This window comes from Kwoniella newhampshirensis, chromosome 1 (assembly GCF_039105145.1).
Source record: "Kwoniella newhampshirensis strain CBS 13917 chromosome 1, whole genome shotgun sequence".
Lineage (NCBI taxonomy): Eukaryota > Fungi > Basidiomycota > Tremellomycetes > Tremellales > Cryptococcaceae > Kwoniella > Kwoniella newhampshirensis.
This window is the reverse complement of record NC_089955.1, coordinates 410,704-426,440: the sequence shown is the minus strand read 5'-3', so window position 1 is coordinate 426,440 and position 15,737 is coordinate 410,704. Positions and strand designations below refer to the sequence as shown.

Below are 15,737 nucleotides of genomic sequence, written 5' to 3'. Positions count from 1 at the left end.
GGGTCCTTGTATAAGCTGCATACCCGGTCAGACAATGGCCCCTAGGAATGCTGCAGCGAGCAGCTCGAAACCATCAGTGTCGACACGACCAGCTCTCAACGGTCATGCAGGACCTTCCAGAGCTGCCCCATCAAAAACCAGGAAGAGAGCCGTAGACGAGGTCTCGGTGGAAGACGACGAGGATGGGTTCGGAGCGGGTGGTAGTGGGATTGATATGAGCGATGATGAGGAGATGGAGAGCGTGGACGATGCTGAGGATGATGAGGAGGATTTCCCGGAGTTCGACAGTGAACTCGAAGACGGTGAAGAGGAAGGAGTACCTGAAGCAGACGACGAAGAGGAAGAAGATTCGGACGATGAGGAAGTAGACGAGGATGACGAGGAAAGTGGTTCTGAATCAGGTTACAACTCGTCTGATATCGATGCCCTGTACGAGTCGTCCAACACATCTGCACCAACCTCACCTTCATCTTCCCATAAGAACCTTACGACCGACGAGAAACTTTCGAAAATGATAGCGAAAAACAGCACGAAACCTGACGAAGCCGTTGGTACCGATGCCAAGATCTCGAAGGCAAAGGAAGGTGAGGGTAGGATGGTGAAGAGTAAGCTGGTAGAAGGTGGATACAAGCGGGAGTACGAGGATTACGAGGCTGGCTACGGGAGTGAAAGCAGTACTGAGGACGTGAGTTCAGCTGGTGCTCTACGTTGACTAGGCAAATGAGCTCACGCGCTCCGCATCAGAACCCAAACACTGTCGGAAACATCCCTATGGAATGGTACGACGATCTCCCGCACATCGGATACGACGTTAACGGACGAAAGATCTTCCGACCTGCTCAAGGTGACGAGCTCGACAAGTTCCTTGCCAACGTCGAGGATCCTGGAGCGTGGACTTCGGCAGAGGACAAAATGCTTCAACAACAAGTCCAACTTACCGACAAGGAATTGGACATTATTCGACGATTGGAGAGGGCAGAAATTCCTGACGTGGATTACGATCCTTATCAGCCTACTATCGAATGGTTCACTGGAGAGGGTAACGAAAGGGTCATGCCGCTTAGCGCCGCACCAGAGCCAAAGAGCAGATTTGTGCCTTCCAAGTGGGAACACCAGAAGGTGAGTTCCGGCACTCGGTTAGGATATAGACAGAAGGATGCTAAACCGTCTGATTGTAGATCATGAAAATCGTCAAAGCCATTCGCGAAGGCCGTATCACCCCTAACAAGCCGTCCGCCGCCAAGCCTAACGTGTACGCTATCTGGTCAGATGCCGATCAGGCGAACGCTCCACATGCCATGTACATGCCCGCTCCTCAACTGCCGCCTCCCAAGACAATTGAGTCTTACAACCCCCCCGAGGAATACGTTCCAACAGAAGAAGAGAGAGCAGAATGGGAGGCTTTGGACAAGGAAGATCGAAAAACCGACTTCCTGCCTGCGAAGTACGATGCGCTTCGACTGGTCCCTGGCTATAAGAACCTAGTGCAAGAGAAATTTGAGCGATGTCTCGACTTGTATCTTGCTCCCAGAACGAGGAGGGTGAAACTGAACATCGATCCAGAGAGTCTGATCCCGAAACTGCCTGCTCCCAAGGAGTTGAAACCCTTCCCCATCGCATGTTCCGTTCAATATCGACACCCTGGCGATACTCGCGTTCGAGCTGTCTCTACAAGCCCCGATGGACAATGGGTGGCTTCTGGTTCCGAAGACGGAGTTGTAAGACTCTGGGACTTGGGCAACGGGCGGGAAGTCTGGAGATGGGATTTGCATTGTGGTGCAATCCAATTCGTCGAATGGTCACCATACAAAGAGGAATCACTTCTGGTGGCTCTGGTCGAGGGCAAAGTCGCTGTCCTGTCTCCCCTTGCGTTGGTTGCCCCGAATGTAGCGGCTGCTACCCTGACACACGTCAACACTGCCTTCGCTTCAAGCGCTGCTACCACGAAGATGGGTGCGGGCAAGGATGTAAAAGGTGTCGAAGCGATCAAATGGGTCAGACCGGCAGAGAGGGAGAGAGAACGAGGTGTGCTCGTGTATGTGGAGGTTCCAGGTACTCCTAAACAGGTTTCTTGGCACAGAAAAGGCGACTACTTTGCTACGGTTGCTACAGAAGGTAAATTGTGTCTCACCATGTCCCTTTCAGGACTGATCGCTGATTTGACTGGTTGGTAGCTTCGAACAAGTCCGTTCTCATCCATCAACTATCTCGTCACGCCACTCAATCACCGTTCCGAAAGACTCCTGGCCAGGTCCAGAGAGTCGCTTTCCACCCTTCCAAACCGCACTTTTTCGCCGCCACTCAACGTTATATCCGTCTGTATGATCTTGCGGGACAAAAGCTTCTCAAGACTTTGCAGTCTGGTGTCAAGTGGATCTCGTCTCTGGATGTCCATCCCGGTGGAGATAATTTGATTGTGGGAAGTTATGACAAGAAGTTGGCATGGTTCGACATGGACCTGAGTACCAAGCCGTACAAGACTTTGAGGTGAGTCGTTGAATTGTCTGCTAAGACGATTTAATTTCCTTGATAGTGAATTATTGCTCAAGCTGACATTGGACTTTCTGGTAGATACCACAACCGAGCTCTCCGATCAGTAGCCTACCACCCAACGCTTCCCCTCTTCGCATCCTCGTCAGACGACGGTACGATCCACATCTTCCACTGCACGATCTACACCGACCTGATGCAGAACCCGCTCATCGTGCCATTGAAGATCTTAAGGGGTCACAAGGTCACTGACGGTATCGGAGTTTTGGATATCAGGTGGGTCCCAGGAAAACCGTGGTTGGTTTCTTCTGGTGCGGATGGGGAAGTGAGGTTGTGGTGTTCATAGTGGGGATTTTGCATCGTGGAGTGGGTTGATGATCATGCAGCATTGTGATTCTTGGTTGCGGGTTTTCCTCGCTCAGTCAGGCGGTTCGCGTAGTGGTACCGCTCCACGTCTCCTTCGGGCAACTTCATTGTGACACATCTCAAACCCGAGGTTGAGGAGCCCGCATTGTTCACTATATTCGCTAGCTACCTTTCTCAATACGGGATTGCTGCGACTCATGATTATGTTGCCTAGAAGTCAAGCATTTTTCGAAGATCTTGATTGTTGAGAGCCCAAGTACGACAATCCCAAACGTCCGGGACGACCTGCTTGCTCCATTCCGGATCACGATCGTAAGTCCTATTCGCGAATGCCACATAGTACAAAATCAGTGTTCGCGCCGTTTACCCTTGCGTATGCCATGTGCGGACCCATGCAGCAGCCGCAGCCGCAGAGAACAGGACGTGGGCCAGGAGTTGAGTGCGCTCGTCAAGAGCGACTCACCTTTCTACGAAAATGCGATATTGCAACCACAATTCCTCCATACAATCCTGCTTGTTCTTGTCCGAGTAATACTCCTCCTTGCTCATGCGTAGGGTGTCAATCTTCTTGCCTGATAGTTGGGAGACAGTTTGGGCGATCTGGGAGGCCGTGAGGATTTGGCCACATGCTTGGATGTCTTTGCCTAAAGGGATATGATACGACGTGATCAGCCTCAAGGTCCGATGGATCATGTTGGCGGAATACGATGAGCTAGGCATTGATGATTTGTCCTCATCACAATGAGCGAGGGACAACTCTTGCCCGATCATGACGAGGTCTTGACATTTGTTTGGTGCTGGACAAGACAGACCGGGCTGCGCACGATGAAGCCGCGACGCACCGATATACTTTTCAGGCTTTTTCAGAGATGCTAACACGAAAGCTCCGATCTGTTCGACCGCAAAGCAAGGTAAGAGAGTGTCGTCCGGCACCCGCATCCCGAAGACGAACGATGCGTCCTGGGCATCGGATTTGACCAATTCGCCATATCGGATCATGTTGGAGAAATATCGAGAGGTGTGAATATATGTGGTTGGCAGACCGATACTTTTGATATGCTCGATCACTGCCCGAGTACAAAACAAACGTGTGTGTGAGCTACAAGACACAATACGATAAGAGTTCGGTGATTGGTTCACCTACCTTCACGCTTAGACACGTAATGAGGCACACTCTGGTCTCCCATTCCTTCCAGAGCGGTATAGATGGCATGTTCGACCCCTGTTTTCGCGCACGCTTCCACGGCTCCGAGAGCATGCCGTTTCTCTGTGGCGGCGGCGACCGAGGCGTTCAGACCTGATGCGATGTACGGAGCCATGACTGGAGTGAGGGTGAGATCGAGATCAGCCCGATTGGAAACGCTGGTTGGAGGGGTCATGCGAAAGGTAAGGATATAGGATGCGGAGAGATTGGACTGTACGCACAATCCGCATTGATGAATGCACCATAGGCACCTTGCAGCGCTCGAGTATAAGATGACGAATCATCTAGATCCCCTTCAACAACTCGCACACCGATCTTCTCCAGCTCTACCAAATTACCATCCGATGGCAAGCGGTTCTCATCAGCTTTGGAAACCACAAAAACGCGCGAGCATCTGATGACAGACGTTCGTGCATCTCGACCCACCCTTTGACGAGACACTCGATGAATTCCTACTGATCCCCACTACGTCCCAACCTCCATCTTCGATGAGATACCGACATACTGACCTACCCTGATCGCCAGTCGCTGTGAACACGACGATCTTTCGTTTCTGGGTAATTCCGCTCATCTCGTTTCCGTGTTTGTAGCCTCGGATCGACCGGACTGAGCCGTTTTTCTGGGCCTCGGTGTGTTCGAAAGTCTATGTATTCGTGCTGGATACGAAATGATAGCAATCAGAAGGGAGCAGCTGAATGCAAATGTACCTGCGTGTAGTAGCTTTATCCATCTAAGATGACCCTTGACGACAACAATGATCTCATATCTCGGACGAACCTCCACCCGGGTGACAGGCTTCTCCCTGAGTGCGGTAAGTGGGGTAGAACGATCGATTACACCTCGGCCATTTTCTTGCTCAATCGTCAACTGATCGTGCAGTTCCCTACCTCGGTAATGGATCAGTCAACGGATCAGGACTGGTATCGTAGACCGAGAGGATTCTCGTCGGTGAGACAGAAGATGGGTGCTGTGGCCGGGGTTCATGTTGCGTATGCAGTGCACATGTTCCTGCAGAGGGGATCGTCCATTGGAAATAATACATGAATCTCCCCTAACATTACATGCACACCCCCATACCTCATAACTTGACACCGTTCTCGCCCCTGTGATTCGCCATCCAATCTACCTCATCCTCGCCTCCAATCTTGACTGCGTCCTCTTCTCCGCTGTCCTCCTGCTCCGTCATCTCATATGCTTCAGGTCCATCCGGATCGCCCAGTCCACGGACTAGGTCTCCATTGTTCAGCTTTGAGTATCCTGCACCTTCTGCATTGACAGGTTCTGCGTCGGCTGCGACGGCGTTCCTGCCTGTGTTGGAGTAAAGGTGGATAAGGAAGGTGATGACTAGGTAGATCAGGAAGGACAGCGAAAAATCGAACATGGCGTAGGTGACGTGATCTATACCGAGGCTACGGAAGTGGTTGAATTAGCTTGGTGACATGATGCTGCAATAAAGACACTCACCCATCGGCATTGTGCATCTCCTCATCTGTGGCAGACATGAAAAGGGTTCTGCGGAATACTCTGTCAGCAGATCTTTCGGAAGCTTTTTCTACACGACGGCTCACCCTCCTAGGACCAGCAGCTGGACAGAGTCAAGATAAGATCAGCTTTCCTCTTCTCTTCACTCACACCGACACCTCAACTCACGTAAGGCGGCAGATGCTGGAACACTCTGATCGATCCTTGCGGTGTAGGCATGTCATTCAGCACGAAACAGATCTCAATGATCCGAGCGACGCCCGCTCCCATGAGGGCGTAACCGAATAGCGCGTGGATCTAGGCGCATCCATTCGTCAGCTTTGCTTTGGTTGATGAAGAAGTATATCTACTAAAAGTAGACCAACCTTGGAAGAGATCATAAGAGCTTGCTCATGCGCGCTCATTCCCCAACCGGTAAGAATGATACTTTATAAGCAAAGTCAGCCACATCGTTCGAATAATGCCGGTTGATGTCGAGAGACACGGAGCTCACATAAAAGCAGGAATGAAAGATCGCTTGCCACCTCTGCTTAGAAAGATTCCAAGCATACCACCAGCCCACCAGAGTACGCCCTATATGATGATACGACCGATGTCAGCTTCAATTCTTGAGATGCCTTTGTGAGGCCCACTCACCATCATGGTATGTTGCATATCCTTGTGTGACCAAGGTCCACCATGATGTTCCGTGAAGGTGTTCACGATCCCCTATCAAGCAATTCTATCAGTATCATCGCCTCCTGTATTGGTATCTCGACACACCTACCCAAGCTGTGATCACCGAACTATCCAACATCTCCTGACTGCAACCTCGCCTCTCTAGCCACTTGCCACCCAGTGTGAGCATGAGGACTAAGATCGCTCCGTAGCCGATGAACGCGGATCCCATGATATAGTGTGCGGCACATTGACCGAGATTGCCACCTCGACAGAAACCGAGAGCGGTGGCTACGCCGAATAACATTTCTGTGGGAGTAGGGAATCAGCATCCCCCGCCAGGTCTTGGACGGAGATGGGTTTGGATCTTGAGTTCAAATGGAGGTGAAGAAGCATACGAGAATCACTCACGGACCCATCCCAAAATTGGGAACAGCTTCCCCAGGAGACTATGTACCGGTACCACCCAAGGCCTCACTCTCTTTTCCAAGACATGCAGCTTGAGGAAGATGCCAAGACCAGCTTGCTAGGATTCCAACACCAGAAAAATATCAGCGTGTCTTTCCTACAAGAGAAAGGGCAAAAGGGACATACAGTGATCAAGACCCATTTGAGAATCTTTGCCATCGTTCCGTGAACCTAGAATTGTGATGAGTCATTGGGTCATTGGGCGTTGCCTGACAGTAGAGAGGGAGGAGATTAAGATGATCGTGTCAAACTGACTGTTGCTGGGAATTGCCTGCCGGAATGATGGTGTCCAAAGTACATGCCGAGGAAGACGAATGCTGTATTTATCGATTGTAGCGGGACATGGTATTTCGACCTGCGAGGGATCAAGAGTGGATGAGCAAGTCTTCTTAGCAGGAACAACGAGCGCCGGCGTATGCCTGGAATGAGCTGTCTGTCTGTTGTGGCAGACCAGCACGGCAGTGGAAGAGCTTCGACAGGAAAGATCACCTCTCGGAGACTCACTTTGATAAACCCAACACCATACCTATCGGGAACGATATTCCCCACACAAAAGTCTCCAGAGTCATCTACGATAGCAGCATCACACACATCAGCCTCCTTCCCGCTCTCCGGACAAGATCGATGATCAATCTCGCTGGATACTCACATGGACGTATATTCTGGCGTCGAACGGTACGCCGGTATCGATCTCTGTGACATTATGATGTGCGTGTGCTTGGGCTGTGCAGGGAGTCGAAGCATTGCGATTCGCATGGTATACGAGACAATGAGAGGCGGGCGGGCAAGTGTGAGTTGGGTCAGAGATTAGGAAAGTATGGCAAAGAGGCCACGAAGGATAAAGGGCGAAGAGTCGGTCGACAGGAAGGTAGAAAGGGATGGCAAGTTTTTTGGTGATCAGTCTGTGTCTCTGTTGCGACCATCTCTACGTATCGGTTCAGAAACTCACCACGACTCGCACACAAGGCCAGCGCCAAGATATACAATGGCAACTTTCCCATCCCGATCAGCATATCTCAATCACAAGCTCAATCTCAGCCCTGATTGCGCGTTGCTTCTGTTCGTTCTCGATTTCCGATGTGTCTGTACTGCTTCGATACTCGGTCTCTCTGGATGCCTACCGTTTGCTGGAACAATTTCGATCGGCTTAGGTCTGGTGATGGAAGAGAATGATACTGATGCGATCAACTCGATGATGTGGTGGAGAGTAAAATGTCTGACTTATCCTTTGTTTTGACTTTTGGAGACCGAAGGAGAAGGGAGACGTCGTCGCTCTTAGCCGAATCGGCACACTCATCAGAGCCACAACATACACCTCCACACTTGTATGTCCGTGCTAACTAGATTCTGTGTACTCCTCGAAGGAACTGTGTGCAGAGGCGCGAGCCGTGTTCACAAAATGTCATTGAGATCCATCATAGTACGTCCCGTAAAGTGGATATGCTCTTCGTTTTCGCCTGCCATAGCCCCCAAGATCTCCCATTGATCCACCTTACAATGTCGCTCACTTGTCCCTAGCTTCTCCCATGGCAGCAGAGAACATCCTCCCTGCTCCTCCCCCCGTTCCTGGCTCTCTTCTCCCTCTCGCCTTGTCGCGATCAATTTTGACTCTTTTAGATGATCCTGGAGATTCCTCCCTCGAAGTAGATCCTGTTTCTGCTGACAAAGTCAGTATTGCTTGACCGCATATGATAAATCCTGTGACCTGACTCACCTTCCAAAGTCCTCTTACGAGGCTCGACGCCACCTTTTGACTCTGCTTCATCTCGCGAGATCTGATCTGTAGTATTCGAACGCTGTGGAGAAGCTCTCGAGTTGTTTGCTGGAGGGTGATCCGACCCCGAGCCAGACTGTTGAGCACTGCCAGGCAGAGGCGGACCCATGCGGGCCGCGAGACTGGAGGAATTGTTCGTAGGTGGCGCAGATTGTCGGCCAGAGCCAGGGACATTTGAGTTGCTGTTCGGACCAACAGCAGGTCTTGGTGGTAGTCCATGCGCTACTCGTCCACCACTTTGTGAAGGCTGATTGGATCGAGGAGGCTCGACTATCCGATCCGATTCCGCCGCAGGTCTAGGAGGTAAGAGTTCTCTCGGTCCGTCCCTCTTTGGGGTACGATCACCGTTGCTGGGTCCTGAAGCGGCGTTCTCCCCATGTCGGGGTGCGGGACTGCGATGTCGGGAGTCTCGACCAGAAGGAGCAGGAGGAAGGGATGTTGGGACAGTATCTCTTTCCCTCCGTCGTCTGTCACCTTCTCGATCCCTGTCCCTATCTCGATCCTCGCGATGACGATCACTTCTCTCCCTTGCCCTATCTCTATCATCTGGACGCTCGTGCCTTCTCTCCCTGTCTCTTTCTCGATCTCGATCACGTCGATCGTCCCTCCTTCCTTCTCCGGGAACGTCGATCCTCCTCGGCTCATCGTCCCTCTTTCGCTTATTTCCACTGTCGTCGCTTCCGCGATGAGACGACTTATCCTTATCTTTGAATCTCCGCTCATCACGATCCCGATCCGATTCTCTTCGATGGCCAGATCCGGTGTCTCTTGACGATCGCCTGGTCTCCCTTGTATCATGAATGACAGTGGAGGCGAGTCGATCATGTCGCGCTTGGAGAAGCTCTTCTTGATGTCTTCGTTCTTTCTCCTCATCGTCAGCTGGTCTTTTATCGGAAGAACCTCTCGAATGGTGCGCCGTTCTGTCGTCGGCAGGCTTATCGTCCTTGGGTCGATCACGGCCTCGATCTCTATCTCTATCTCTATCCCTGCCATGATCCCGATCATCTCGTTCTCTTCTATCACGTCGTGACCTCTCGCTCGCCCTGCTTTCCACACTGCCACTCCTGTGAGTTCTCGCCGCTGGAGAAGTCCTCCTTGAAGTGCTTGTCGGCGTGCCTGCACGGGCAGGCTCAGTCGCAGTCGCGGCAGCAGGAGCGGTTGGAGCAGAAGACAAAGGGGGAGCGGTAGGCCGCTTGATGGTTCCGAATTTCTTGGCTCGCGCCGCGGCTCGCGCTTCGTCCACGGATAATTCCGCCGGCGGGCCCATAGATGCTGACGAGGGATGACGGTCTTGCGCTCCACGTCCATTCGCAGGACCCGTGGGGACACCACTGTTTGTGTCGCCAAGTGAGGACCGTGACGTACCGGCTGGTCCCGAAGAAGCCGCGGGAGCTACATTTGCAGACGGTCGAGTGACTCGCGGTCCCGCGGGAGGAGTGGTTGCGGATGACCTGTTTGGAGACACAGGTCTGGAAGCAGGCGGTGTCTCCGCTTTGACTGACTCGGCCGTTCCTCTACTGACTCATCAGCGACGACGATCTGATCTCGGCAGTGAGTGGGGTGACACTCACTTCGCCTCGTCCTTGACAGATGTAGCAGCATTGACCGAGCCAGCTTTGGCCCGACCTTCCTCCAGCTTCTGTCGTAATGCTTTGGATTCGGCAGCGGCAGTACCTCCAGACGCCGATGGTGTAGAATTACCATTGGTATTCTGGACCTGAGGAGTTGCTCCACCCTCAACAGCGGGTGAGTCGGTGGCCCTTGGCCCGGTCGGTACGGATTTTGCAGGTGCTGATCGAGCGCCCGCACCCTAAACAAATTATTTACCATCAGCTCTACTCCTAGATTCATCGTGGGGGGGGGGAAGTCCAGGATACTGACATGAAAGGCGGCTGGCGTAACATATGGTCTCGCTTCCTGTCGTTTTCTCAGGCCGGTCAAGAAGCTGTAACCGAAAATCAGTCACATCTGGTCGGGCAGTACGGCTCGAGCTGAGTTTGCTTGCTCACGAGAGACACATCATTTTGAGATCATTCGTGATCTCTCCATTTTCACCAGCTTGTAACTTCTTGACGGCGGCTTCGATCGCTTTTCCATTTGTCTCCATGACGGGGAAGAACTTGATCACTTGTAAAGCTACAATGATCGCATTCTTGTTGTGCATAAACTCCGCATCACTCCAGCATGACACAAGAGCCTACAATCGCAGAGACATTAGATCCAAGTCGAGTGATTGGGAGTATTGACTTACCCTAGACAACACGTTATGACACTTGGCGTAAAAGTTTCTGAACTCTTGCCACGACATGGGTCTCATATCGTCACCAGCTCTGGGCCTGAACAACATGCCTGGCAAGGGGGTAGCTCCATCGTCACTACCTGTGAAACCCAAAGCTTCCTTGCGATACTTCTGCTCATCTTGATGCCATCCGTCCAGATCTGTTAGAATAGCGGCGAGACATCTTCCGAGGTTTCGAGCTTCGCTATCAGTGCAGGAGAAGATACATGCTGCAAGGTTGTCGTTGAAGAACTGGACGACCTTACACCGTCAGCAAGTAGGCTTAAATTGCGATTTCTAGTGGCAACGCACGTTGTTGTACGCGAAAAGCGTAGAAAAGCCCATTGTGCCCAAGTCATGCGCAGTGCGGATGAACTTGGCAACAAAGACCGCATCGCACGGCGTCAGGATAGCTCGAGGATAGAAGCAGTACTGATGCAATTGGAAAGCGAGCGGTCGTTGCAAGGTTTTCTCCACGATAGCTAGACATCGCGCGATCATCAGTTTACTGCCCCGATACGTTGTCGAGGATGGAAGGCAGCTCACACTTGCCGAACCATTTCGCACTCTCCAACCTCAAACGCCTCCTGTTAGGACCATTTACCAGAGCTCCCTGTACCTCCTTTTCCTTGCTCAACACGGCAGCTCTTGCCTTCAATCTTGACAACTCATTCTGTTGCTCGGTCAAAGCTGACTTGTCTTTAGGATTAATCCTCCATCCTGAAACTACCGAGATATTCCGGTTGATAGCTTTGATCGCATCATCGTAGGAGTTTGAAGAGAAGGCAATGTCGGACATCGTGAGATGCCAGAAGATGACGAAGAAGGGAGCGCTAAGCTTGCGTGTCAGCTTGAATAAGAGCCTTGACACAACCTGTCCTCACTTACCTCATCACCTCGTTGGCATCCCGAGGCAGAAGCTTCCTCGCCTGCTGCATTGTTGGTGTCAGAGCAGCAGGCCACCATAGCTTCAGCTTTCCCTTCGGTCCAGCAGAGGATAGCACTTCTGTCGGTTTCTCGGCATCTCCGTTCCCGTTGACGTGCTCTTCTTTCACATCCTCCATCGTCACATCCTCTCCTTCTACTTGCGCAGCGGGCGAAAATGGCAGAGGCGTGCCCTCGTTACCCGTGGACGGGGAGTTGGTACGATCTGCCATCGCTTTCTTCTCCGCCAATAACCGTTGTTGCACAGCAGCCTTCTCATCCGCCCTCATCTTCTCCAGTTCGGCATTCAGTCTCGGTCGGAGAATCTGAAAGGCCATACCATACTCAAGGCCAAAGTCGTTGACCAATTCGATCAGGTCAGGCGTCAAGGTCATGTGCTCTTCGGAAGAAAGCTGCTCGACAAGAAAATCGCCGAATTGAACGAAAGCGGTGTGACACTGTGGTCCGGAGCGTAAGCTTCTCTTCCGAAAGCCACAGGTAATAATGCGCTCACCGAATCTTGCACCAGATTCATCGCCTTGATCGGCGTGTTGGCTAGCTTGTCAACCACTCCTTGTCTAGTCTGAGCCAATGCGATCCAAATCGGTAAAGCAAGTTTGGTATCTCGAAGAGTATTCACGAACCTCGGCAGACTCTTCTTGATGTTCTTGATCTTGTCAACCGGCGCCTCTTTCGGCTTGTCCGTGGACCCAGGTTCGGGTGGTGGAGCGATTAATATTCTCGTTGTTTGGAATGCTTCCCGGATAATTTCCCTTCCTCCTGCGTAGGCTCGTAGTTGCGTATCCGAGACACCGTCGTTTGGTACTGGTTCAAGGCCAGACATGGTGCTCATCAACTTCTCGAGTATAATAAGATCGCCAGAATGTCCTCGCATGAGTCGGTTGATGATGTATTGCAGAACCGGGTCGAGATCCATATTTGCATACCGTCGGTTGAAGTCGCCAACGAATTTTGACAGACCTACAGATTGTTAGCCGATATGTGACATCATTGTACTCACGTTCGAGCCATAAAGCAACACCAGTTCCAGTCTCGTTCAGTCGCATAGCTCTATCATCGGACAGCGTATCGAGCATGACGAAAGTGGCCACATCGAAAGAGAGCTGCGTCATGTATCTTCCAGCATCCACAATGGCTTGTCCGATGTTTGGATAAGCCTTAACCTGGGTAACGGCAGTGGTCCAGAGGAACAGAGGGTTACCATGACTCAGCTTCGCCAAGTATCTTGCGGAGTATCGTTCAGCTTGAGTCGCGGCCGTTGCTGACCCGCTCGTTGAGGATGATGTGACTCGCCGCAGAGCCTTTTGGACTTCTTTGGTACACTCTGCTGCTGCTTGAGCAGCAACCAAACACGGATTCCGACCTTTGGAGCTACAAGTACTATCTCGCCATTCGCCATACAAGCTGTATCGGACCACATAGGGGAAATGCTTTAGCAGAGACCACAACTCGACGTCGAATGCCGCCGTTGCAGATGAGGCGGAAAGAGAAGGCAACAAGGAAATTCTGATGATGTCGAGCCAAGGCCTCATCTCGTCGACGGTAGGCTGAGAAGTTGAGAAAGTCAAGCGAGACTCTACGACGACACTGCGGAAGCTCACCTCTACTTGACTGGCCTGCGCTTTGGATTTTGAGTGAGACAATCCTAAAGATGCTTCCTTTTCTTTCCGTAGGGCAGAAAAGTAAGTAGCTCCAATTCGACATAGCTTGACCATGACAAGGGCGTTCCTTCCACCTAGTCCTCGTACAAGGGACAACCACCGCAGACCTTTGGTGTGAATCTCATCGATCTCCTCCCAGGCTTCCGCATTGTCCCGCCATCCTGAATGAAAGAACTCAAAGACTTTGTGAGTCGTCTCCATTGGTGGCGGAGCGTGAAGCGTTGGTACCACCTCCTTGGTGATGGACTCAACGGTCGGAGCTGCAGCATTCGTCTCGAAATCATCCTCAACACTATCCGTCTTCGATCCACCGTACGACCTGTACAAGCCGTCGATGGCCTCGGAAACAATACGCAGAATGAGATCGGCGATAGCTGTATGACTTTGGGCCACCCAAGGGAATTTGGCGAGGAAATACAGGGACGAAGGGAGGTCGCCAATGGCTAATGAAGCTTGTAATAACTGTATGCGTTGCTCGGGAGGGGGTTTCGACGGTGGACCGCCTGCTTCAGCGGCTTTGGCGCCCGTCGAAGCTGGAGCCTCGTCGTCAAGAAGTACCGAATTGGAAAGGGCGTTGGAAGGGCCAGACCTTGATCCGACAGAGGACGACCACCTCTTCTTAATGTTCTCCATTTCTGCGTCGTCCGGCGAAAGCTGATTGAGTAAAGGAGAAAATGAGCTTTTGGCACATCGCAAAGATTGCTTAAAGGTTGACGCACGAAGGGAAGAAGATCGGCAAGGCTGACGAAGCCATGCTTGACCAATAGTGCTGCCATGTACGTCAATCCCGTTGGCGTTTCACCTCCTTCAAGTTTCTATGTGTTAGGTCAGTATACGTACTGGGAATCTTCATCTGAAGAATGGGACTCACTTGGTAGAAGCTGAATTTGAAACCCAGAACCTGACCCAAAACTCGGTCTCCTGGTTGACTCAAGGCTTCTGCGATACCCTCGACATCCGGATCTACCCAGGACGCATTCACTGCCTTTTCCTTTCCTTTCCCTTCCACCTCGATAGCTGCTACGCCCCAAGGCGAACACCTCAGAAGTTCCAAGAAGAACCTCCAATGAACGGCTACATGACAACTCGAGATCTCCAAGATGATGTCCAACACTCTCGGTGGTGAGAGGTTGAAGTATCCTATCAGGCCCATGATCTTGGCCCAGACCCGGCTCGCCCGTTCTTTCCTAGATGAGTCTGACTCTCCTGCCGAAATTGTTGAAAGAGGAAGGGCGTCGGGTCCTGTGAGAAGTACTATGAGACCTGAAAAGCCCTCGGAACATTCTCGCAGGAGATTGAATTTCCGCTGTTTGAAGAAAAGGGCGGTGTTTCGCTTGATGAGAGCGTGTTGTAGAGCTGGCGGGTTCCGAGGGTAAGGATGTAGGTTGAGGTCAACCAGACGATTGGGATTCAGAAGCAGATTCGGAAGGTGGGAAGGTAACTTCTTGCTATCCTGAACGCCGAAACTTCCTTCAGCAGGGACATTTTCATCCTCCCATGAGGATAGCAAAGTACTCACGAGCAATAGCTTGACAACTGGAAGACAATGTCTGACGGTCGGCTGCTCCTCCATCTGCACCTCCTCACCATCCTTCTGCTCCTCGATGTTGTCCTCCATGTCCTCTTCCATCGCCTCGACAACATCCACCAAGGTCTCGCCAAAAGTTTCTATACGTTCCTCATCTAGTCCTTCGATGACAGCTGTCAGAACATCTACTATCGTTGCAGGTTCTAGATTCGAACAGAACAGCTCCATCAGAGTATGCGACAGAGGCACCGAAGCAAGCGACGACGGCGTCGCAATGATCTGATCTATCTGTTGTACGATAAGATCTTTGACGCTTGTGGCCCCTCCATCTGTCCATTGTTGTAGAGCGCTCGAAACTTGAGATCCCACATCGTTCGACAGGAAGGGGGAGGTCGAGGTCGATGCTGGCGTTGGCGTTGGCGCTGGCGCTGGAGCCACAGCTGATGCAGATATTGGCTGCTCTCGCTGAGCTCGTTTTGGCGCCATTTTTTAGGTTGTGCGTCGACGTCACGAGCTGACTGGCCAAGCGACTACTGGATACGACAACAAGACTATTGGGAGATCGGGACGAAAGGGTGACACTGGTGGACATTTATTGTACGTGACAATGGACATCCCAAGTCGGAACCCTCCACCCACTCGAGGTTTCCAATTATGCCACAAAGGTCTCTCGCAGCGGAGATATACATCAAATCGCCGATTCATAGAGGATCGTTTCTTGTCGATCATCCCGGGTATTGTTCCTTACTTTCTCGATCGTTACGTATCACGATTGCGGTTTGTTGTGATCAGAGATCAGGAAATGGGAAATGGGTGGAATGGGGATGAGATCATCGTTGACCTCACCTTGCTGGTGTTGGGTGGTTGTGGGTCAAGTGACTGGT

At 51.7% G+C, this 15,737-nt stretch overlaps 4 protein-coding genes across 4 annotated transcripts; 1 reads left to right on the top strand and 3 right to left on the bottom strand.

The window, feature by feature from the left end:
- Positions 1 to 34: 34 nt before the first annotated feature.
- Positions 35 to 2,836, top strand: IAR55_000170 (ribosome biogenesis protein ERB1; the record flags this gene model as incomplete). The annotated part of the gene is made up of 5 exons (XM_066943307.1): positions 35 to 685; positions 745 to 1,119; positions 1,179 to 2,115; positions 2,175 to 2,487; positions 2,572 to 2,836. 5 exons carry the CDS (start codon positions 35 to 37, stop codon positions 2,834 to 2,836), a joined length of 2,541 nt encoding a protein of 846 aa, XP_066805849.1.
- A 230-nt stretch (positions 2,837 to 3,066) lies between these two features.
- On the bottom strand, positions 3,067 to 4,631 carry IAR55_000169 (uncharacterized protein; the record flags this gene model as incomplete). The annotated part of the gene is made up of 6 exons (XM_066943306.1): positions 3,067 to 3,175; positions 3,320 to 3,500; positions 3,699 to 3,923; positions 4,001 to 4,177; positions 4,282 to 4,386; positions 4,487 to 4,631. The coding sequence occupies 6 exons, from the start codon at positions 4,629 to 4,631 to the stop codon at positions 3,067 to 3,069; spliced, it is 942 nt and encodes a 313-aa protein (XP_066805848.1).
- A 507-nt stretch (positions 4,632 to 5,138) lies between these two features.
- Positions 5,139 to 7,668, bottom strand: IAR55_000168 (uncharacterized protein; the record flags this gene model as incomplete). Its single annotated transcript, XM_066943305.1, has 14 exons — positions 5,139 to 5,469; positions 5,525 to 5,572; positions 5,629 to 5,645; positions 5,711 to 5,839; positions 5,908 to 5,968; positions 6,036 to 6,115; positions 6,179 to 6,250; positions 6,309 to 6,508; positions 6,611 to 6,725; positions 6,794 to 6,838; positions 6,923 to 7,022; positions 7,172 to 7,236; positions 7,317 to 7,360; positions 7,617 to 7,668. The coding sequence occupies 14 exons, from the start codon at positions 7,666 to 7,668 to the stop codon at positions 5,139 to 5,141; spliced, it is 1,359 nt and encodes a 452-aa protein (XP_066805847.1).
- Positions 7,669 to 8,171: 503 nt separating this feature from the next.
- Positions 8,172 to 15,339, bottom strand: IAR55_000167 (uncharacterized protein; the record flags this gene model as incomplete). The annotated part of the gene is made up of 15 exons (XM_066943304.1): positions 8,172 to 8,323; positions 8,382 to 9,955; positions 10,013 to 10,251; positions 10,323 to 10,386; positions 10,451 to 10,638; positions 10,693 to 10,971; positions 11,032 to 11,201; positions 11,266 to 11,552; positions 11,608 to 12,101; positions 12,158 to 12,468; positions 12,665 to 13,211; positions 13,266 to 13,979; positions 14,045 to 14,140; positions 14,197 to 14,778; positions 14,845 to 15,339. 15 exons carry the CDS (start codon positions 15,337 to 15,339, stop codon positions 8,172 to 8,174), a joined length of 6,192 nt encoding a protein of 2,063 aa, XP_066805846.1.
- Positions 15,340 to 15,737: the final 398 nt, after the last annotated feature.